Here is a 24,415-nt window from a genome sequence, read left to right as displayed (position 1 = left end):
TATCATTGCTAATGTCAGATGGATCCTGGCTAAAAGCAGGTAATACCAGAAAGATATTTACCTGTGTTTTATTGACTATGCAAAGGCATTCAACTGTGTGGTTTGTAACAAATTATGGATAACATTGTGAAGCGTGGGAATTGCAGAGCACCTAATGAGACCTGTACACAAGTCAACAGGCAGTCATTCAAAGAGAATAAGGAGGTGCTGCATGGTTTAAAGTAAAAAACATGTGTGTGTCACAGTTGTATCCTTTCACCATACTTATTCAGTCTCTATGCTGAGCAAATAATTTGAGAAGATGGATTATATGAAGAGAATGAGGAATCAGGATTGGAGGAAGACTCTTTAGCAACCTGCATGATGCAGATGACACAAACTTGTTTGCTGAAAATGAAGAGGACTTGAGGCATTTACTGAAGAAGATCAAGGACCACAGGCTTCAGTGTGGATTACACCTCAATGTAAAGAAAACAAAAATCCTCACAGCTGGGCCAATAAGTAACACCATGATAAATGGAGAAAACGTTGAAATTGTCATGGATTTCATTGTCCTTGGATCCCTAATCAATGCCTATGGAAGCAACATTCAAGAAATCAAAGGATGCATTGCACTGGGAACATTGGCTGCAAAACACTTCTCTAAAGTCTTAAAAAGCAAAGACTTCACTTTAAAGGCTAAGGTGCATGTGAACCAAGCCATGATGTTTTCAATCGCCTCCTATGCATGTGAAAGTTGGGCAATGAATAAGGAAGACCAAAGAAGAATTAATGCCTTTGAATTATTGTGTTGGCGAAGAATATTAAACATACTGTGGACTTCCAGAAGGAACAAATTTGTCTTGGAAGAAGTACAGCCAGAGTGATCTTTAGGAGGGAAGGTGGAGAAACTTCATCTCACATACTTTGGGTATGTTATCAGGAGGGATTAGTCCCTGCAGAAGGACATTATGCTTGGTAACGTAGAGGGTCAACAAAAAAGAGGAAGACCCTCAATGTGATGGACTGACTCAGTGGCTGCAACAATGGTCTCAAGCACAACAAGAATTATGAAGATGGTCTAGGACTGGGCAGTGTTTCATTGTGTTGTTCATACGGTCGCTAAGAGTTGGAACTGACTGTACAGCACCAAACAACAACAGAAATGAGCAATATACTGATGATTTTTTTTGGGAAATCCAAAAATCAGAAATGTATAATGATTAGTATAAACAGTAATATTCATTGATGAAGATTTAATTCTGTCAAATATTGAAATATATTCTCATCAGTCAGGAATTTTGACTGCAAACAAGAGAAACCAACCAAATCTAAACTAAGCAGAAAACGAAATGATTACTGGGTGACATGCAGATTTGACTGAAAGTCTACAGAACGTGGTGTAGAAAATGTACAGGAAATGAGCTGGCAAAAGCATAGTTCACGATAAATCAGAGAAAGAAGTTGTATGTGATCCCACCACCACCACAGATGGACTGGGTCCACCACCACTGGACACCAGTGATGGCACATTGGCTGTTGGAAGCCTCTGCTACCACTCTGTTTGCAAACATTTTTGACTCCCTGATTGAGCATTAGTACCAATTTCTCATGAACAGTTTCAATAAGTTCTCTTCAAGAATATATTTCCATTCCCAGAAAGTGTAATCAACCAAAATCAAACCCATTACCATTGACTTGATTCCAATTCCCAGCAACCACATGAGTTACAGAGCAGCCCTGAGCTCCATAGACTTTTCTGTGCTTCAATCTTCATGGAAGCAGACCACTAAGCCTTTCTTCTGTGGCTCCACTGGGTGGGTCCCAACTGCCAAGCTTTAGGTTAGTAGCTGAGCACGAACTGTCTGCACCACTCAGCAACATCAGTAATTATGGCAGGAAAACTAAAATATAACTATTGTCATCAGAGAATCCAAAAAACCCGTATCTGCCATATTCAAATAGTACTGCCCTATTCAAAATGTAAGAAGCCTGCACTTTAGAAGTTTTTGAACCACAATCCTTGGATCTATGAACTTCAACATTAGACTTCTTGGTTCTTTACATAAATGGTCGCTTGGCACACCCCAAACTGAGCTCACACCTGCTGAACTGAACCTCATAAAAGGCTGCGAATATAGAAACTGTTGAATTAGTGTGTGCTTTCTTGTGTGTGTTCTCAGCAGCGACAACAAGAAAACGAAACCCTTTCCCATCGAGTTGATTCCAACGTACAGTGACATATAGGACAGAGTAAAACTGCCCCATAAAGTTTCCAAGGTGCGGCCAGTAGATTCAAACTGCTAACGTTTTCATTAGCAACCATAGCTCTTAACCACTGTGCAACCAGGGTTAACACAACCAAATTGAAAAAGAAAAAAAAAAAGCTATGAAATGGAGTTTCTTGGGGATGGAATCTGAGCAACATCACACAAAGAGAAGCTGCAGGATGGGCACCACCTAAATGCTAAGCTCCTGCTCTTCTCTGTTCCAGGTGAGAAAAAACCTAGACATGGAGTTTTCTCTCCAGAGTGAGCCTCCTATTCAGATAGGTCTACAATTTGAAAAGAGTTATGAAATAAATGTTACACACCACACAGACCTGTCCACTTGTCCCAGTTATAGACCAATTTGGTTTAGTTTCCCTTCTATCCCTCATTGCACACTGTTTCTGGATCGTCCTCGTGTGTCTGTCATTTTAGGTTCCAACGGGCACATCCTGCTCACTAGGTGCCAGGATCTCTGCTGTCTCCCAGGAGAGAAAGTCTCCATTAGCTGCAGGGCCAGTTGGACTCTCGTCTACACTGACTGGAAACACTACTTGGGCTGGCATCTGCATAAACCTGAGGAGGGACCTACAGGCCTCATTCACCTCACTTCCTCTATGCATGTTGTTCTGATGCTGAACAGGTTTCAGCAGCACTTTCAGACTAATAGAGACCAGAGAGAAAGGTCTGGTGATCATCTTCTGAAAAATCAGCCAGTGAAAATCGTATGGATGACAACAGTCAGATCTTATTGTTCATTGGGTTGTCATGGCTCAGGGGCTGACAAGATGGCAACTAAGAAGAAGAAAGAACCATGATTTCCTTGGGTCACTAAATTAATCTTGGGTGCCAAAGGGATTAATTTAAAGAGGAATTGAAAACTAATGAAAGTAGAACATGGGAAAGCTGTCACATGTTTCTAGGGTGATAGGGTTAATGAGTTAGAGACTGGCATTTGAAAGAATGAGTGCCACTGAAAGACATGGAGAGGGGAGAAAAGGGCGGTAAAATAGAAGCTTAGAGCAGGAAAACACCTTCATTGACATTGACCAGGATGGCTTGGCTGGAAAACAGGATCCATGGAAGGAAAAAAGCTGCTTTCTGTGAGGGAGATTTTAAATATGAAGGACCCAGGTTTAATATTGGGTTAGGTGCAGACTTGTGAGGGTTGATTGTAGAAAAAGGAAAAAGTCCAGGAAAAGAAGGAATTAAAATGAGAACTTTCTAGAGTCAAGAAGGCACAAGGAAGAGAGAACTGATCTTTCAGGGTAGAAAACTCACTGGACCCTTTCCTGAATCAGTCATGTGATCTATCCATGCGAAACAAGGAGGTTCCTGTGATATGAAAAGTCCTGAAAAAGCCCACAAGGCATTTTTACAGCATTCTTTTTTCTATATTTTACCCTAAAAGTGGATCCAGAAGAAGCCACAGCCCTTAATTTTCCCCTGGAACCTACAAATACTGTAACGAATTCGTCAGGAGATGTGGCCTTTGGGGCAGAGAGAGGAAGCCTGCACGTTCAGGGCTGAGCAGAAAGGAAGCAGCTGGTGCAGTCAAGGCTCACTGGCCTGTAGCCCTCGGGAGGAGGTTTGTGTTCGAGGCTGAAGCACTGTAGGTGAATTATTATAACCTTGCATACAGTAGTAAACTGCGGCGTCTTCAGCCTGGAAGTTGGTGATGGTGAGAGTGAAGTCTGTCCCAGACCCACTGCCACTGAACTGGTCAGGGACCCCAGGATCCCGATTAGATGCCCGAGAGATGAGTTGCTTAAGAGCCTGTCCTAGTTTCTGCTGGTACCAGGCTAAGTAGCTGCTCACACTCTGGCTGGCCTTGCAGTTGATGGTGACCGTTTCTCCTTGAGACTTAGCCAGAGAGGCTGGAGACTGGGTCATCACAATGTCCCCACTGGCACCTGTAATCACAGTGGACAATTACTATTCAGACATATATACAGACACTTTTTCATACACACATTAAAAGATACTATTTATACCCCAACATTTAGTGATATTCCATATCAGCACGTAAATGGTTTCATTTTGCAAATAGCAGTCGTCTCCCACTATGTCTTAAAACCATTTTTCAGCTCTACAAAGAAACTATTTTAGAGGGATTAAAGAACTTTTAATTTCTCACCAGAGGCCCAGGGCAACAGGGGCATGAGGACTAGAGCCTGTGGCACCATCTTGCTGCCCCTGCCTTCCTGATGCAGATAAGGTCACATTGCAAAGGCCCTATTTATAATCCCTGAGCAGCCAGTCTGGGTGTGGAGGGGCCTATGCAAAGCATTCAGTGAAATGAATGCAAATTTCATGGGCAGTGATTTGTAAAACTAACCAATAGACATTAAGAGCCAAAAATATTATCATAGGAAGTATAATTCTATGACTAGAAAAGACCCAGCAGTGACTTAGAAGCTCTAATATCAACTTACACAAACAAAAAATCCTGTTGCAACTCAATGTGTTCCAACTTATGGAGACCCCAAGTGGTACATCGTAGGATTGCTCCATAGGGTTTTCTTGCCTGTATTCTTTACAGAAGCAGACCGTGAGACTTTTCTTCTATGGTAGCACTAGTTGGGTTCCAACTGCTAAACTTCAGGTTAGCAGCCCATCACAAACTACTTAACGCACCGTGATCTAAAGAATGGTTTCTGTTCTAACTCACAGCTTTAAATGGGTTAAGATCCCATAAATGGTAGACTAGTTCCTCAAGTCAACAGTTTTGAGAAAAAATAAAAAACCCTGAAAAAAATGGCAAGAGAAATGGAAGAATACGGAAAATTTCTGCCTCAATTTTTCATAAAAAATTATACCTAGAAAATGAGCTCTAAAGATACTTTTATCCTGAAGGATACTTGAAAGACACTGCAAACACTTGAGATGGACTATGCCTGGAATGCCAGGACTGTGCCAGAGAAATGGAAGACAGGTTCAGAATTTACCCTTGTGGAGAGTCTTCAGGGACCCTATTAAGTAAAGGGTCCAGGAGAGCTCGAATCTCAAAGTAAGTGTGAACCAAAGAGAAAGTAGAATCTATCATGCCCACCATGGCTAGGAACTGATAATAAGGCTCTAGATTCATTGTGGAAGTACCCACTAAAACCCACAGGAAAAAAAAAAATACAGGATTTCATTTTGAAGTTGTGATTAAACATGAACACTTCAAGGAGTTTCGTTCCAGGTATGCATGGCCTTGGTGTTCCTGGAACTCTTCAATCTTGAAGTTGTTTTAAGGTAGTCCAACTGGTAGGGCCAACAAATGGAAGCCCCTCTGGAAGAGGGCACGCCCATCATAAATCTTCAGGAAGCCTCACAAATAATTTTTCAAGGGCCAACATCACCAAGAAGTCAGAGACTCTTGACATCCAAGGACAAAACATAACTAGTATAGCCTTGCTTGCTAAAAGCACAGAGGATTTGAAGCACTTACTGATGAAGATCAAAAACTACAGCTTTCAGAATGGATTACAACTCACATAAAGAAAACAAAAATCTTCACAACTGCACCAGTAAGGAACATTATATTAAACGGAGAAAATATTGAATTGTCAAGGATTTCATTTTAATTGAATCCGCAATCAATGCTCGTGGAAGCAGCAGTCAAGAAATCAAACAATGTATTGATTTGGACAAATTAGCTGCAAAAGACCTCTTTAAAGTGTTGAAAACCAAACATGTCACTAGGAGCTACGGCTGTTAACCAAAAGGTCGGCAGTTTGAATCTACCAGGAGTTCTGTGGAAACCCTATGGGACAGTTCTACTCTGTTCTATGAGTCGAAATCAACTGGACGGTAATTTTTTTTTTTTTTTTTTTTTGATCACTAGGAGGACGAACATTAACCTGACCAAGCCATGGTATTTTCAATCACCTCATATGCATGCACAAGCTGGCCAATGAATGTAGTTGTTGTCGTTAGGTGCCGTCAAGTCGGTTCCAACTTATAGTGACCCTATGTAGCACAGAGCGAAAACAGCGCCCAGTCCTGCGCCATCCTTATAATCATTGTTATGCTTGAGCCCGTTGTTGAAGCTGCTGTGTCAATCCATCTTGTTGAGGGCCTTCCTCTTTCCCACTGACCCTGTACTTTTACCAACCACGATGTCCTTGTCCAGGGACTGATCCCTCCTGACAACATGTCCAAAGTATGTAAGACACAGTCTCACCATCCTTGCTTCTGAGGGGTATTCTAGTTGTACTTGTCCCAAGACAGTTTTTTTCGTTCTTTTTGTAGTCCATGAACTATTCAATATTCTTCAGCGACGCCACAAATCAAAGGCATCAATTCTTCTTTGGTCTTCCTTCTTCCTTTGTCATGTCCAGGTTTCAGATGCATGTGATGCGATTGAAAATACCACGACTTGGGTCAAGCACACCTTTGCCTTCAAGGCGATATCTTTGTTTTCAACACTTTAAAGAGGCCCTTTGCAGCAGAGTTGCGCAATGCAACACATCTTTTGATTTCTTGACAGCTGCTTTCATGGGTGTTGATTGTGGATTCAAGTAAAATGAAATCCTTGACAACTTCAGTCTTCACTCTGTTTATCATGATGTGGCTTATTGGTCTAGTTGTGAGGATTTTTGTTTTCTTCATGTTGAGGTGTAATCCATACTGAAGGCTGTGGTCTATGATCTTCATCAGTAAGTGCTTGAAGCCCTCTTCACTTTCAGCAAGCAAGGTTGTGTCATCTGGATAACACAGGTTGTTCATGAGTCTTCCTCCAGCCCTGAGGCCATGGTTTTCTTCATATGGTCCAGCTTCTCAGATTATTTGCTCAGCATACAGATTGAATAGGTATGGTGAAAGAATACAAACCTGACGCACAACTTTCCTGACTTTAAAGCACTCAGTATCCCATTGTTCTGTCCTAACAACTGCCTCTTGATCTATGTGCAGGTTCCTGATGACCGCAATTAAGTGTTATGGAATTCTCATTCTTCGCAGTGTTATCCATAATTTGTCATTATCCGCACAGTCAAGTGCTTTTGCACAGTCAATAAAACACAGGTAAACATCTTTCTGGTGTTCTCTGCTTTCAGCGAGGACCCACCTGACCTCAGCAATGACATCCCTGGTTCCACATCCTCTTCTGAATCCAGCCTGAGTTTCTGGCTGTTACCTGTCGATACACTACTGCCGCAGCTGCTTTTGAATGATCTTCAGCAACATTTTGCTTGTGTGTGATATTAACAATATTGTTTGATAATTCCCTCATTCTGTTGGATCAACGTTCTTGGGAATAGGCATAAATGTGGACCTCTTCCAGTCAGTAGGTCAGGTAACTGTCTTGCAAATTTCTTGGCATAGAGGAGTGAGCACCCTAAATGAGATGGATTGACACAATGGCTTCAAAAAAGGGCTTGAAGATAGTAAAGATTTTGAGAATGTCGTAGGACCAGGAAGTGTTTTGTTCTGTTGTACTTATGGTCACTATGACTTGGAACAGATTTGATGGCACCTAACTTAACAACAACAACAACAGGTTATGAATACAAATGTGATGCAACAGAAGTAACAAAAAAAAAGGAGTTCTATTCACACTTCAGATTTGGGCATTATAGGGTTTTTTTTTTTTTTTAAAGAAATAAGTGAGGAACTACAGGAAACTAAAACAGGGACACTTCAGATCTGAAAACAACCAATCGAATTTCTAGAAATTAGAAATGGAATTACCAAAATTTTAAGTCAGTGGAAGAAAGACTTCCCCTTGTAGGCTAGATGCAATGACAAGGACAAAGTTTACCCTCACACATGAAACAACCAAAAAAAGAATTAAGTAATAAAACATATATTTAACGGTTAATATCCTTAGCTCCTAGGCTATCAAAAGTCACCTCAAAAACAGAAAAAAACAAACAAACAAAATGCCTGACAATCTACTTCTGAAGAATCAGCCTTTGAAAACACTGTGATTACAGCATTACTAGGACACAGGTGGGGTCACCATAAGTCAGAATCTACTCAACTGCAAACAGTTTTTAATCTTGTAAAAGAAGACTCTCAGTCCTTTCTTCCAAGGCCTCATGGGTGGATTTGAACTGCTAACTTTCTCTGTAAGAATTCTAGCATGAAACATTTGCTCCATATCTCTAGAAAAACCTTAGGTTTGGACAGAGAACACAAGGTGAAAGTTTTCCATGACTGCCATATTTAAAAAGGAAGTTAGAAGAGAGTGCCCTATAAGATTTTCTAGCACAACCCTGTGCTCTAAGACATCGCCATCATGCTCCCTGGGTCTTGGAGTAAAGGTCTCCTTGCCAGCACCCCACCTGGGCTCAGCCCTGCTGACCTGAGCCTCATAGTGGAGCCTTTTCTGGAGGGTGGAACCTGAGCAACATCACACGAGAGAGAAGCTGCAGAATGGTGACACCACCCAGAACCTCAGGCTCCTGCTCTGCTCCGTTCCAGGGGAGAGGATATTTGCAAACCTGGAGACGGAGTTTTCTCTCCAGAGTAATCCTTCCATTTCCATCTACAATTTTAAAATAAGATATGAAATAAGTGCTACAGCAACACAGGCCCGTCCACTAATCACAGATACAGATTCTATTGGTTTGGTTATTTCTTCTATCCCTGATTGCCCAGCATCTCTGCATCATACCCCTGTGCCTGTCATTACAGGCTTCTGCCAGCAGATAGCGAAGACACAGGCACCAGAACCCCTGGCTGTCTCCCTGGGAGAGAGTCTCCATCAGCTGAAGGGCCAGTCAGAGTCTTCTCTACAATGACCTGAGACAGCACTTAACTGGGAAGACTCCTAGGGTCCTCATTTACCACACTTCCACCAACGTTGATAGTGTGTTCACCCACTTCACTGGCAGTGGATCTGAGGCCAACTTCGCTCTTGCTATCAGCACCATTGGATCAAAGACAGTACAACAAACTGCTGTGTTCCAAAATCAAGATATCCTCTCATAATAATGTGACCCCAATCATAAACCTCTTACCAGGGCAGAAGTGGGGGAAGGGTCCCACTTATTAGAAACTGTCACAGAGATCGCTGTGGCTTATTTGTTTTGATCACACAAAAAAGTTGGCATGAAGTAGTCAGAAAAGCAGCAACTGGGCCTTCTCTGGCTCCAAAAGAGAGCAAGCCTCCTGCCCTTCCTGCTCACGTCCTTCAAATCTGCTTTCAGCTCTCACCCTGGGCGTCACTAGGAGGGCATTTGCAGTGCCATCTGACCCTCTCTAAGCTGCGTCAACCCTGACTCTCAAAGGCCTTTATTGCTGCCCTGGAACAGCACCTCCTCTCTAAGCCAAAGGCTAGAGCCACTATCCCCTGAGCATTCCTGTCCCTGTTTCCCCACTCAAGTTTATGTCAGAGAAAACATCTCAGGAATGAAAAATACTAGATCCCTGCTTGCCTTTTGTATAAAAGCAATGCAAGTTATATTATCCCAAATATGTAAAAAAACAAAAAAAATTCCTAGTATAAAACTGAGGAACAGAAAATACGGTCCTTCAAGCAAAAGAAAAATTAAAAAACGGAGTGTCTCCTTTTTTTTTTGTATAAGACAGAATTTTACCTTTTTCTTAAAAGAAGTTTTTAACAAATCTATTTTGGTTTTCTCTGCACCCCTCATATTCCCATTTCCCTGTTTCTTGTTGCTAGCTGCCATTGGGTTCATATTCCAAGCTTCTCCTTTATAAAAATGCCCTCACCCAAACCAAGGACGCCACGGCCTCTCCCTTACTTCATCACATTCATCTTGCAAAACCTAAGCCCTGGAAAAAACTCCACCCTCCACACACCTGCATCTATATTCGTAATGTGGCTGGAGAAAAACACGTAATTATTCTCATTCTTTCATCGTAAATTTATGCACACTACCTCAGGAGAAGCCTTAATCCTGCCTCACAATCATACTTCATTTACCTGGTTCATTCAGTCTCCACACTTTGTCTTTTCTTTTCTCTTCAAGTTTCAACACCTACTTCTCATCCTACCTTTCAGCAAATGACCTCATTTCCCGTGTCTTGGACAAGCTTCCAGTAGCTCCTGTCATGCACCTTCTGATCCACAGGCGTCTACACCCCCATGTGCTGCCTTCCTTCCTTCCTTCCTATTACTGTAGATGAGCAGACAGTCCTCCTACCTGAGGCCAGGCCCTCTGCTCCTATACCCTGCCCCTCCAAGGGCATCCTGGCATTTCTCACCTCTCTTTTCTGAGTTATCCATGTTCCCCTCACATTAGCTTCATTTCTATCAGCATGAAACATCATTTTTAAAAACTCTGCTGATTTCATATCCCCTCCAGCTAGGTCCTGTTTCACTCACTGAAAGGCTTCTATGTAGTCACGAAACCAAGACTGTCTCTTTTCATACTCCCCAAATTTTGCAATCTCCGCAGTGCTTTCTATCACCAAGGCCATATTTTCCATATACCGATCCTTTTTTATTTCCAACTTTCTCCTTCCAAACACCATCCTGATTGCATATTCAATCAATTTCAGACCACAGAACTTGGTAAAAATCTTCTATTTCGTCGTCTTTGGCCTTAGCGGTTGGTGGGTAAATTTGAATATTACTCGTATTAACTGGTCTTACTTGTAGGCCTGTGGATGTTCTTCTGTCACTGTCAGCCTTGTACTCCAGGATAGATTTTGAAATATTCTTCTTGATGAAAAGTGCAACGCCATTCCCTTCAGGTTGTCATTCCCGGCATAGTAGGCCATACGATTTTCCGACTCAAAATGACAAAACCAGTCCATTTCAGCTGACTAATGCCTAGGGTATTGATCTTTATGCATTCTATTTCACTTTTGACAATCTCTCATTTTCTAAGAGTCGTACTTCATACATTCCACATTTCAATTATTAATGGCTATTCAGCTGTTTCTTCTCATTTTGAGTCATGCCACATCACCACACCAATGTCCCGAAAGGTTGACTCCATGAGTGTCATTAAGGTCAACTCTCAGGAGGCAGCTCTTCCCCAGTCGTCTTTTGAGTGCCTTCCAGCCTGAGGGGCTCATCTTCTGGCACTGTAACAGACATTGTTCTGCTGCTATTAATAAGGCTTTCACTGGCAAATTCTTTCAGAAGCAGACCACCAGGTCCTTCTTCCTAGTTTGTCTTAGTCTGGAAGCTCAGCTGAAATCTGTCCACTGTGGTGACCCTCCTGGTATTTGTATATCAGCAGCATAGCTACCAGCATCACAGCAATACGCAAGCCCCCACAGTATGACAAACTGACAGACATGAATTCTGTATCTAATTTCTGGAAATTTTTTTTCAGATTTGTAGTACCCTGCTTTTAGTTTTTGTGCCTTGCATGCTATATAAAGTTTATCATTTATTTCTTTAGATAAACTCACATAGCTCCCAAATCTGAAGCATGAAGAGAATGCCTTTTGTTCTCTGTTATTTCAGTTGCATTACCCTCATATTCATATCCTACTTATCTTATTTTCTTGGCTGTTAAGGATCTCTGACTTCTTGGGGGTATCAGTCTTTGAAAAATTATTTGTGAGGTGTCCTGAGGATTTATGATGGGTGTGCCCTCTTCCAGAGCACCTTCCACTTGTCGGACCTATCTATTGGGCTTTCTGAAACAAATTTCAAGGTTGGAGAGTTTCAAAATCACCTAGGCCATACACGCCTGGAGTGAAATTCCTTGGAAAGTTGACTTTCAGACACAACTTCCCAAGGAAATCTTGCTTATTTTTTCCTGTCCATTTCCACAATGGCCCTAAAGCCCTTTGATCGTTTTCTAGGAGCTGTGGGAAGGATAGGGTCACTTTCTTTGCTTCACACTGACTTTGGGATTATAGTCCTCCTCCCTTGGCTCTAGCACAACATAAGGTCCCTCAGGACTCCCCACACAGGTAATTTCTGGGCCTGTCGTCCATTTCCTTGGATCTTACATATGCTAGAATTAAATCTTTAGTGTATGTAGTGACCTTAAACTGTCCTTCAGGATACAACGTGGCTTTAGAAATCAGACATTTTCGGGTCATAAATTTTTATCAAAAAGTGATCCAAAAGTTCTCCATTGTCGTCTGTTCTTTCTTTTATATCTTTCTAGCATTTTGTATTATTTCACCATGATTGTAGATCTCAGGAAACTAGCCCATCATTGAACCCATTTCATTTTTTTTTTTTCCTTATTTCAAATAGAAACACTTCTAAGGAGAATCTCATGTTTGTAGTTTTAGAGGTTCTTAGTTGATATTAGAGCTTCAAAGCTGACTACTTTGTGTTTTCTCATTATTGGATCTTGATTTACATTGCTTAGTTTCACAACAAATTGCCCATGTACTTTGCTTCGATATTCAATGATGGCTTTGCATAAACCCTCCAGGCCAAGTCTGGCTGCTCATATTTTATAAATGGGGACTTTGCAATGTGAGCTGATCTTTAACAGGCAAGTGAAGGCAGCAAGATGGTGTTACAGGCTCCTGTCCTCCTATTCCTGTTGCTCTGGGTCTCTGGTGAGAGTTGAAAAGTGCTTCAATCCCTTTAGGGAAGTTTCTTTGTAGAGCTGAAAAATGATTTCAGGACGCAGTGGTAAATAATGGGTTAATGATGTGTGACATGTATTCCACTGAAATGCACATTTAAAATGGTGTATTTTAATGTGCCTAGGAAAAAGTGTGTATATGTATGTATAGTAATTGTCCTCTCTGATCACAGGTGTCAGTGGGGACATCATGGTAACACAGACTCCTGTCTCCTTGACTGTGTCTCCAGGAGGAAAGGTCACCATCAGTACAAGTCCAGTCAGACTGTGAGCAGCATTTTACCCTGGTACCGGCAGGAGGCAGCACAGGCTCCTTAGCTGCTTATCTCTTTTGCATCCCACTAGGCATCCGAGATACCTGACCGGCGTCGTGGCAGTGGGTCTGGGGCAGAATTCACTCTCACCATCAGCAGCTTCCAGGCTGACGATGAGGCAGGTTATTGCTGTGAGCAAAATTATGGCTACCCTCTCACAGTGCTTCAGCCTGGAACACAAGCTTCCTCGCAGGGCTGGAGGTCTGTGAGTCTTCACTGCACCAGCTGCTTCTTTCCTCCACAGTCCTGAACATGCACACTTCCTCTATCTGCCCCAGAAGGCTCATCTCCTAGACATGGAGTTTTCTCTTCATAGTGATCCTCCTATTCAGATAGGCCTACATTTTGAACTGGGATATGAAATAAATGTTACAAGCCATCCAGGCCTGTCCACTTGTCCCAGTTAGAGACCATTGGTTTGATCTTCCTTCTCTCCCTGATTACAGAGCATCTCTAGATTATCCTCGTGTATCTGACATTTTAGGTTCCAGAGGGGGCAGATCCTGCTGAGTAGGTGGCAGAATCTCTGCTGTCTCTGAGGAAAGAAAGTCTCCCTAGCTGCAGGGCCAGTCAGGTTCTCATCTACCCTGAGTGGGAACACTGTTTGGGTTGTTAGCATAAACTGGAGCAGGGACCTACAGGCCTCATTTACCACACTTCCTCTACACATCTTGTGATGCTGGACAGGTTTCTGTAGCACTTGCAGATTAATACAGAGTAGAAAGAAAGCCTGGTCACCTACTTCTGAGAAATCAGCCAGTGAAAACCCTGTGTGGATCACAACAATAATATTGTTCATTGAATTGTCATGAGTCATGGAGTCACAAGATGGCAGCTAACAACAGGAAAGGACCGTGATTTCCTTCAGTCACTAAATTAAATTTGGGCACCCAAGGGATTAATGTAAAGAGGAATTGAGAACTAATGAAAAAAGAACATGGGAAAGCTGTCACATGTTTCTAGAGTAAAAGGGTTAATGAGTTAGAGTCTCACCTTTGAAAGAATGAGTGTCACTGACGGAAATGGAGAGGAGAAAAGGGCAGTCAAATGGCAGCTTAGAGCAAGAAAACACCTTCATTGACATTGACCGGGAAAGCTTTGGTTGAAAACAGGATCCATGGAAGGAAAAAGTAAGAGAGGAATATTTCGTCCTGTAAGGGAGATTTTAAGTATGAAGGGCCCAAGTTTAATACTGGGTTAGGTCCACAGTTGTGAGGGGTGATTGATAACAAAGAAAAAAGTCCAGGAAATCTAAGAATTAAAATGAGAATATTTCAGAGGTAAGGAAGCACAGGGAAGAGAGAATTAACTGATCTTTCAGGGGGTAAAACACACTGGATGTTTCCCCAAATCAGTCATGTGATCTATCCTTGTGAAACAAGCAAGTTCCTGTGATATGAAAACTCCTGACAAAGCCTATGAGAGATTTTTAGAGCTTTCTTTTTTCTATAATTTCCCACAAAAGGAGATCCAGAAGAAGCCACATCCCTTAATTTTCTCCTGAAACCTGCACATGCTCCAAGGAATTGGTCGGGAAATGTGGTCTTTGAGGCAGAGAGAGGAGGCGTGCACTTTCAGGGCTGAGCAGAAAGGAAGCAGCTGGTGCACTGAAGACTCACTGGCCTTTAGCCCTGGGGAGGAGGTTTTTGTTCGAGGCTGAAGCACTGTGGGAGCTTGATAACTATAATCTTGCTGACAGTAATAAACTGCGGCGTCTTCAGGCTGGAAGTTGCTGATGGTGAAAGTGAAGTCTGTCCCTGACCCACTGCCACTGAACCGGTCAGGGACCCCAGATGCCCGGCTGGATGCACCATAGATGAGCAGCTTAGGAGCCTGTCCTGGCTTCTGCTGGTACCAGGATAAGTAGCTGCTGCTCACACTCTGGCTGGCCTTGCAGTTGATGGTGACCGTTTCTCCTTGAGACTTAGCCAGAGAGGCTGGGGACTGGGTCAGCACAGTGTCCCCACTGGCACCTGCAGAGTACACAATTACCATGTATACATTTATACACACACTTTTTCACACATACATTAAAATACACCATTCATACCACAACATCTAATAATATTACACATCAGCAAATAAAATTGTTTCCATTTTGCAAATAACTGTCATTTCCCACTATTTGTTAAAACCATTTTTCAACTCTAGAAAGATACTACTCTAGAGAGATTGAAACACTTTTCATTTCTCACCAGAGGCCCAGAGCAACAGGGACATGAGGACCAGAGTGTGTGGCACCATCTTGCTGGCCCTGCCTGCCTGATGCAGATCAGCTCCCATAGCAAAGGCCCTGCTTATAGTATCTGAGCAGCCAGCCTGGTGTTGGAGGGGCCTATGCAAAGCAGTCAGTGAATGGAAAGCAAATTACATGGGAGAGAGGTTGTGAAACTAGCCAATGTACTTCAAGAGCCAAATATATCACATAACCTATAATTTTATGAAGAGAAAAGACAAAGCAGGATCGTAGAAGCTCTAATACCTCTCAAAAAAACAAAAAAAACCTTGCAGTCCAGCACATTCCAACTCATGAAAACCAGATGTGTTACACAGTAGAGCTGCCCCATAGGGTTTTCTGGCCTGCATTCTTTATAGAAGCAGACTGACAGGCTTTTCTTCCAGGATAGCCCTGGGTGTGTTCAAAGGGCCAATCTTCAGGTTAGCAGCCCATCCAGCTGCTTGAAACACCTAAAATCTAATGAATACCTTCAATTTTAACTAAAAAACCATTTGAAATGGGTTCAGGTTCCATAAATATTGGACTAGTTTCCTCAAATCAACGGTTTTGTGAAACAGTAAAAAATGCTGGAAAAAAAATAGAAGGAAAGGGAAGAACACGGGAAATTTTTGCCTCAGTGTTTGATAAAAATTTATAGCTAGAAAATGTCTGAGCTCTGAAGATACTGTATCCTGAAGGATACCTAAAAGACACTGCAAGCACTTGACATTGGATTCCAGGGCTACGGAAAAAAAAAAGAGAAATGGAAAAAAGGCCCCGAATTTACTCGTATTGAAAGTCCTCAGGGAGCCCATACTGAGCTAGGGTCCGGGAGGGCTCAGATCACAAAGGAAACGTGAACCAATGAGAAAGTGGAACCTATCATGCCCACAGTAGGAAGGACCTGATAACAGGGTTCTGTAATCATTTGTGGAAATGGAGAGGAAAAAACAAGCAGGATTTTCTTGTAACGTTGTGACTGAATGCCGACTCTTCAAAGAGTTTCATTCCAGGTAGGGATGGCCTCGGTGTGCCTGGAACTCTTCAGCCTTGAAAGTGAGACTTCATTTCTCTTACTTTTGATATATTATCAGGAGGGATCAGTCCTTGCAGGAGATCATGGGTCCTAAGGTAGAGGGTCAGAGAAAAAGGGAAAGAGCCTCAAGGAAATGGGTTGACACAGTGGCTGTAATATTGGGCTCAAACATAGCAAAGGCTGTGAGGACGGCTCAGGACCAGGGGGTGTTTCGGTTTGTTGTACACAGAGGGTCACTATCAATCGGACCCAATGTGATGATGCAGAACAACAACATGATATGAATACGAATATGATGCAACAGAAATAAAAGAGAACAAAAGGAGTTCTGTTCATACTTCACATTTGGGCATTATACGAGTTTATTCAAAGAAACAAATGACTAACTTAACTTTGTAGGCAAGGCACGGAAAACTAAAATGGGGACACTTCAGAACTGAACAAGACCAACTTGAATTTCTACAATTTAGAAATAGAGTTACCATAATTTTAAAACTCAGCGGTAGGCAGACTTCCACTTGTAGGCTAGATGGAATAACAAGGGCAAGATTTATCATCATGCATGAAACAATAGAAAAATAATTAACTTATTAAAAATTATATTTAACAGTTAATACACTCAGCTCCTAGTCCTAGCCTCAAAACCAAAGAAAATAAAATAAACAAAAAACCTGGTGATCTACTTCCGAGATTAATCATTGAAAACCATACCATTGACACACGTGGGGTCACCATGAGTCAGAATGAAGTGGCTTTTCATCTTACAGAAGTGCATCGCTAGGCCTTTCTTCAAGGACCCAGAGGTGGATTCGAACTTCTAACCTTTCTGTAGTAGTCAAGCACAAACATTAGCTCCACATCACTAGTTAAATCTTCATCTGGGGAGGATAATCCAAGACCATAGGTGCCCATCACTGCCATATTCAAAGAGTAAGTCAGAAAAGAGCACCTACCAGATTTTTTACCACAACCCTGTGCTCTGAGACTTTAACCATCACACTCCCTGGCTCTTGCTGTAAATGTCCCCTCACCACCACCCCACCCTGGGCTCAGCCCTGCTGATCTGAGCCTCATAAATGGAGCCTTTTCTGGAGGGTGGAACCTGAACAACATCACACGAGAGAGAAGCTGCAGGATGGTGACACCACCCAGAACCTCAGGCTCCTGTTCTGCTCTGTTCCAGGAGAGAGGATATTTGCAAACCTAACGATGGAGTTTTCTCTTCAGAGTAATCCTTCCATTCAGAGCTACGATTTTGAAATGAGACATGAAAAAATGCTACAAGCAACACGGGCCTGTCCACCTATCGCAGATAGAGATTATTTTGGTTTGGTTGTTTCTTGTATCCCTGATTGCACAGCATCTCTGCATCATCCCATGTGCCTGTCAATGCAGGTTCCTGCCAGCAGATGGTGGTGACACAGTCTCCAGGACCCTGACTGTCTCCCTGGGAAAGACTTCCCAGCAGCTGAAGGGGAATAATTCACATGATTTGAACTCATTGAATTTGATTGAGTGTTGTTATAGGCCTATCTTAGCAAGTGTTTGAAAAGAAAAGTGTTTCCTGCTGTTGTTTGGAGGGTGTCCTCTAAGTGTCAGTTATGTCAGGACGGTTGATTGCCTTGTTCAGTCTCCTACATCCTAACTGACCGCACTGCATGCTGGATGTGCTACGGAGCCTTTACTGCTCTGAGGCCCTCTCGACGCTGGCCAACTCCATGTACCTGGTGAAGGGGCCACACCAGTATACCTGGGGGTGGAATGAAAGTCCAGAACTCAGAGGCCTACCAGTTGCTTCGTTCCTTTAAGAAAAAAGGCACACGGTAAAGATGCAGAGATAGAATGTATATTCCTCCTTACACCTTGTCTATTGGGCACACAACAAAAATGGGGGGGACAATATTTCACACCATTTTGTGCCAGCTTATAGAGGACAGTTCTCATAAATAAAAGCTTAAGATCACCTTCAACGGGGGGACATCAGCCACCAGACCTCAGCCAACATGTTGCCTGGCAACCCAGGAAGAGCCTCCGGGTCATTTTCAGACCCCCTAGCTCATCTCGACTTGATCCCTGGATTTGTGCTCTATTGAACCCAGTTACCATGTTGTCAACTGAGACTCATGGTGACCCCGTGTGTGTAAGAGTAGAACTGGGCTCCGTAGGGTTTTCAGTGGCTGACTGGTCTGAAGCAGGCCAACTTGCCTTTCTCCTGATAAGCCTCTTGGAGACTCAAACTTCCAGACTTTTGCTCAGCAGCCAAGTGTTTGAACTGCTTGCACCACCCAGGGACTCCTGAGCTCTAGGTTAATAACCTGCTGCTGCTGAGTCACTTCTGAGTCATAGAAACCTTTTTGGACCGAGTAGAGCTGCCCCATGGGGTTTCTTTATGGAAGCAGGTGCTCTAGTTAACCCACTGCCCTTGGGTTGATCCTGACTCACAGCGGCCCTGTAGGACAGAGTTGAAGTGCTGCATAGAGTTTCCAAGGGTGTAAATCTTTAACGGAAGAGCACTGCCCCATCTTTCTCCTGCAGAGTGGATGGTGGATTCAAACCAAAGACCTTTTGGTTACCATTCGAGCACTTTAACCACTGCAAAACCAGGGCTCCTTGTTAGGAGGGCCAAACATTGGAGAGTGGAGATTCTGTACTTCTTTTGTATTTAGGAAACCCTGGTGGCGTACTGGTTAAGGGTTAGGCTGCTAATGAAAAGGTTGGCAGTTTGAATCCACCAGGCGCTCCTTGGATACCTTATGGAGTGATTCTACTCTGTCCTTTGGGATCCCAATGAGTCCCTTTCCACTCCAGCACAGGTTTGGTTTTTGGTTTTTGGTTTTTGGTCCTAAGTCAACAGCACACTAGGGGGCACTCAGGTCAAATTGTTGACATGTTTCTCCTGTTTCAGCTTGCAGTCCAAAATGTCTGTATTTGCCTGACACATTAAAGTGTTACTGTTATAAAACCAAAAAAAACAAACTCACTGCCATTGAGTCAAATTCTTCCTCTCTCTCTGTCTCCCTTTTCCTGTCCCTGTCCCTCTGTTTGCCTGCAGATATCAATCTCAGGCAACTTTTATAAGAGTTTTTCCACTATCTTTTTTTTGGTACAAGTTCTGAGGGTAAAAGAGCTTTGTTACGAGCAATATTAATTGTACAGTTTGAATCCAGGGTACATCAGTTTTAATGAATCCTGTAACTTTAGTATCAACACAGAAATAAAAGATATTGCTCTTTTGCTACTCAGAAATATTATTGACAAGTAAACATTTGCTATACTTTTTTTAATATAATCAACAAGTTTTGCCCTTTTAAAAATGAAAATAATTCATAAAAAAAAAACCAAACCCATTATCTTCATGCTACTTCCAAATAATGGTTACTCTATATATGTCACAGCAGAAGTGAGCTCCAGAGGGTTCCCTTCCCTGTAATCCTTATGGAAGCTGATTTCCTGGCCTTTCTCTGGTGGCACCGATGGGGGGTTTATGAGTCATCAATCTTTGGTTTAGTAGGTGAGTGCAATCTGTTTGTGCCACCCAGAGACTCCTTGAATCTTTACTTTGCCTTAAATAAATAATGCTGGTGCATTCTGGGACGGACAATTAAGATTAATTCTCATAATTAGTTTCAAATTTCACCCAGGACTGCCAAGATATTCGGGTATAAGAGAACCAAATAAGGAGGTTTCTAATTTCCAAGGAAAAGAATATGAAAGTGGAGTGAGATCTGCCCAAGGAAGTTTCTATCTAGGTCTTATAGCCTCTAAATTTTTGTTCAACTGTATGGTTTTCCCTGACTATTTAAAAAAAAAAAAAATTTTTTTTTTTTTAATTCTAGGGAGCTCAAATTTCTTTGATGAGGTTTCATTTTATCATATTTTGTTATTTCATTCTGTCCTATTTAATTCAATTTGATTTGATTCAAATTGATTCGATTATATTTGATTCATTACTGAACCTAACAGAACAACTTTATATATGCATATAAAGAAAGACAAATAAGATAGAATATTCATCAAGGTCAACAAGTGGTTACCAGGAATATCATATTCACTACCTGAGGCATAAAAATTCTTTCCTCTTTTCCCCTTGCCTTAAACTGGGCTATTGGCTGTGTATGTATAAGAGACAATTTTTTCTTTCCTCTTTTGACTTGAGGCTCTTTAGGAGTTTCATTCACTGAGTCCCAGGGATAGAGAGTTTGTAGCACTAGATTCCAACATTCTTAATCAATTAACCTGGTATCACCATATACCAGACAATATTTTTTAGCAGGAATCTGTTTTTTGTTTTTTTAATTGTACTTTCGATGAAGGTTTACAGAACAAACTTCTTTTTCATCAAACATTTAGCACACACAGTGTTCTATGACATTAGTTGACCACCCCATGACATGTCAACACTTTTCCTTCTCAATCCTTTGTTCTCTATTGTTATCTTTCTTATTCTATCCTGCCTTTCAATTCCTGTCCCAGGGCTGGTGCACTCCTTTAGCTTTGTTTTGTTCCTTGGGTCTGTTCAACCTTTGGCGGAAGGGTAAACTTCAGGAGTGAACTCATTACTGAGCTGAAAGCATGTCAGGGGCCATACTCTCAGGGTTTCTCTAGTCTCTGTCAGGCCAGCAGGTCTGGTCTTTCTTTCTGAGTTAGAATTTTTTCTACATTTATCTCCAGGTCTTTCTGGGAACCTCTATTTTAGTCTCTGTTACAGCAGTCAGTGATGGTAGCAAGACACCCTCTCGTTGTACTGGACTCAGTCTGGTGGAAGCTGTGGTAGATTTGGTCCATTAGTGCTTTGGACTAATCTTTCCTTTGTATCTTTAGTTTTCTTCATTATTCCTTACTCCCAAGGCAGGGAGACAAGTGGAGTATCCTAGATGGCAGCTCACAGGCTTTTAAGGCCCCAGACACTACTCACCAAAGTAGAATGTAGAACATATTCTTTACAAACTATGTTATGGCAGTTCAGCTAGATATACCCCAAGATCACAGTCCTCTCAGCCCTCAGCCCAGCAATTCGGTCCCTTAGGGAGTTTGGATGCATCTACAGAGCTACCATGACCTTGTCTTGTACAAGTTGTGCTGGCTTCTGTGCTATTGTGTACTGCCTTACCCTTCACTAAAGTTTCTACTTAACTACTGGATACCAGACAATCTCGAATGATCTCAGGTCCATCTCATTATTTGCAGACACTCTGTGGATCAGCATGGTGGGTGTGGGGAATGATTCCTTTTTTAGGTTACCCGAGCGAGAACCATGCAGGATGGCCCTAGACACTCATCTGTCCATCTTCAGGGTCTCTGATGTTTTTTTACAGTGTCAGGGCCATGTGCAATGTGTCCTTGACATGAATACAGCATTTTACAATCCAAAGTGACCACTACTCTAGGCAGGACCAAATTTCTGTCTGTTGGTTTTCCTCTAAACACAGAAGACACTTGTTTAATTGCTCATAGGAGAGGCCCACCCTCCCCTTGGTCCTCTCCACACTGCTGTACCCACCAAGGGATTTGCATATTGTTCCCCAGGGAGGACCTTCCCTGGCCAAGTCTGAGATACAAGTTGAGCTCTAATCTGCCTTTCCTTACCAGGACTCAGCAGATCAACTTGTAAAATGAGGTTTCCTGCTCAGCTCCTGGGGTTGTTAATGGTGTGGATCCTTGGTGAGGATAGAGGGGGGATGGGAAAGGAGAAGGAGATGGGGAGGGTCAGCTCTCAGGGCACCACTGCTTCCCCTGTGCATTCTGTTCTCAAGTTAGGTGAGGATGTCACACACACTGTGGGAGAAATGTGGTGTTCAGACCTGTGAAACTCAGGAGAACAAGAACAAGAGGGACCTGATCTCTGGTAAAGATTTTAGAAAAGAAAGGGGCTCTTTTATGCTTGGCATTCTCAGGCTATTTTTCTTTTTTTTAATTGTCTGGTTTAGGGTATGTATAGTAATTTCACACACACACAAAAACACTCACACAAAACAATTAATTAGTCTGAAATAAATAGCGAAAGGGAATCTTGAAAATCCTCCTTAATATTGGCATGTAACCTTTCATTTCTCTCTCATAATTTTAACTTGCAATGGGGATACTGTGGTGACTCACACTCCAGTCTCTCTGCCAGTCATGCTTAGAGAGGCAGCCACCATCTCCTACAAGTAGAGTCAGAGCCTCCTACATAGTGATGGTTACACTTATCTGAACTAGGACCAACAGAAGCCGGGCCAGCCTCCACAGCTCCTAATCTATAGGGCATCAAGCCTGTTCTCTCAGGTCCCAGTGGGTCAGGAGCAGATTTCACTCGGAAAATCAGCAGGGAGGAGGCTGAGGATGTTCCAGTTTATTACTGACAGCGAAGTATACGACTTCCTCCCACAGTGGTCCAGCCCTGCACGCAAACCTCTCTGCTTGGGGTGTCCTAGCTGCCCAAATGTGTGGCCTGTGTGGGGAGCAGTCCCAGCAGATTCTCTGAGGCTGCTAAGAGGAAGACGTCGGAGACCTCAGGGGAATAGGTTGAAGCTGAGGACTCTAGACCATGTGTGCCTCTGCTACACCTCAGATGCTGCCTGTTCGTGGCCGGTCAGCTGCACCAGTCTTGACCTGGCAGAGCCAGCAGGGAGAATGGAGGACGTCCAAGTGCCTCTGAGCAACTAGACAAGATGTCAGGAGAGCTGACTGAGAGCTCATCCTAATCCTCCTGCCTGTGTACATTTGTCAGTTAAATTTGTTCAGTATGACAGGCATACATTTGACAGAGACAGTAGCAACACAAGTTGAATACATGTGGAGGTTAAGTAGGCTTTTTGTATATTTCATCAGGATAATATTTGATGATATTTAGCCATTAGTATTTTCCCACTTTCCCAACACCCCGTTTCTTATTTTACCACTTGCGGTTCCCCTTGAATTAAGATAGTTGAAATATGATTCCCTATTAGATGTCCTCAGGGGGAGCGTGGCTAAGAAGAATTTGTGAAGATGCCGGTTTTTGAACTTCCAGAAATCCTTTTGTAAATATATAGGAGACACAAGATGCTAAATCTGCAACCGTTGAATTTCCCCAATTACTTTGTGTTGTGAAAAATGATTTCGAGAAATTTTATAAGTTGGGTTTCAAAAATAAAAAGCAAAGTGAAAAATGTAGAATGACATTTACTCCATAAACTACTAGAAGGATACAGAATGAAAGAAATGTTTTTTCTTTCTAAAGGTAAGATTTTTAAGACTCTGTCCATATTTATGCCTATTCCCACGAAAGGTAATCCAACTGAATGTGGAAATCATCGAACAATATTCTTTCAAAAGTGGCTACAGCATTATATTGGCAGGGAACTGCTAGAAATGCAAGCCAGATTCAGAGAGCAACCTGGGACAAGGGATATCATTGCTAATGTCAGATGGATCCTGGCTAAAAGCAGATAATACCAGAAAGATATTTACCTGTGTTTTATTGACTATGCAAAGGCATTCCACTGTGTGGTTTGTAACATATTCTGGATAACATTGCGAAGAATGGAATTTCCAGAACACCTAAATGTGTGCTTGAGGACCTGTGCATAGGTCAACAGGCAGTCATTCAAAGAGAATAAAGAGGTGCTGGATGGTTTAAAGTCATAAAATGTGTGTGTCACAGTTGTATCCTTTCATCATACTTATTCAGTCTCTATGCTGAGCATATAATTTGAGAAGGTGGATTATATGAAGAAGAATGAGGAATCAGGGTTGGAGGAAGACTCTTTAGCAACCTGCATGATGCAGATGACACAAACTTGTTTGCTAAAAATGAAGAGGACTTGAAGCATTTACCGATTAAGATCAAGGACCATAGCCTTCAGTATGGATTACACCTCAACGTAAAGAAAGCAAAAATCCTCACAACTGGGCCAAGAAGTAACATCATAATAAAAGGACAAAACACTGAAATTGTCATGGATTTCATTGTCCTTGGATCCATAATCAATGACCATGGAAGCAACATTCAAGAAATCAAAGGATGCATTGCACTGGGAACATTGGCTGCAAAAGACCTGTCTAAAGTGTTAAAAAGCAAACGCTTCACTTTAAAGACTTAGATGCATGTGAACCAAGCCATGATGTTTTCAATCGCCGCCTGTACATGTGAAAGTTGGGCAATGAATAAG

General features: G+C 42.3%; 1 protein-coding gene across 1 annotated transcript; it reads right to left on the bottom strand.

Annotated features, from left to right (window-relative positions):
- Window positions 1-2,677: 2,677 nt before the first annotated feature.
- Window positions 2,678-15,313, bottom strand: LOC126060237 (immunoglobulin lambda-1 light chain-like). The gene is made up of 4 exons (XM_049856355.1): window positions 15,225-15,313; window positions 14,649-15,002; window positions 13,074-13,158; window positions 2,678-2,909 (listed from the first exon to the last, which is right to left on the bottom strand). Exons 1-4 carry the CDS (start codon window positions 15,310-15,312, stop codon window positions 2,678-2,680), a joined length of 759 nt encoding a protein of 252 aa, XP_049712312.1. The 5' UTR covers window position 15,313.
- Between the last annotated feature and the right edge of the window lie 9,102 nt (window positions 15,314-24,415).

This window comes from Elephas maximus, chromosome 17 (assembly GCF_024166365.1).
Source record: "Elephas maximus indicus isolate mEleMax1 chromosome 17, mEleMax1 primary haplotype, whole genome shotgun sequence".
NCBI lineage: Eukaryota > Metazoa > Chordata > Mammalia > Proboscidea > Elephantidae > Elephas > Elephas maximus.
Note: the sequence above shows the minus strand (reverse complement) of the source record. Positions and strands in the feature narration are given on the sequence as shown.

What these genes read in the sequence shown, in the direction of transcription:
- LOC126060237 (XM_049856355.1), bottom strand. Translation starts at nt 15,312, where the DNA reads ATGGGAGCTGATCTGCATCAGGCAGGCAGGGCCAGCAAGATGGTGCCA. An exon ending in CCTGTTGCTCTGGGCCTCTG is followed by an intron (nt 15,003 to 15,224) that starts GTGAGAAATGAA and finishes TGTACTCTGCAG; the next exon opens with GTGCCAGTGGGGACACTGTG. An exon ending in ACTGCCACGACGCCGGTCAG is followed by an intron (nt 2,910 to 13,073) that starts GTATCTCGGATG and finishes GGTCTCTATTAG; the next exon opens with TCTGAAAGTGCTGCTGAAAC.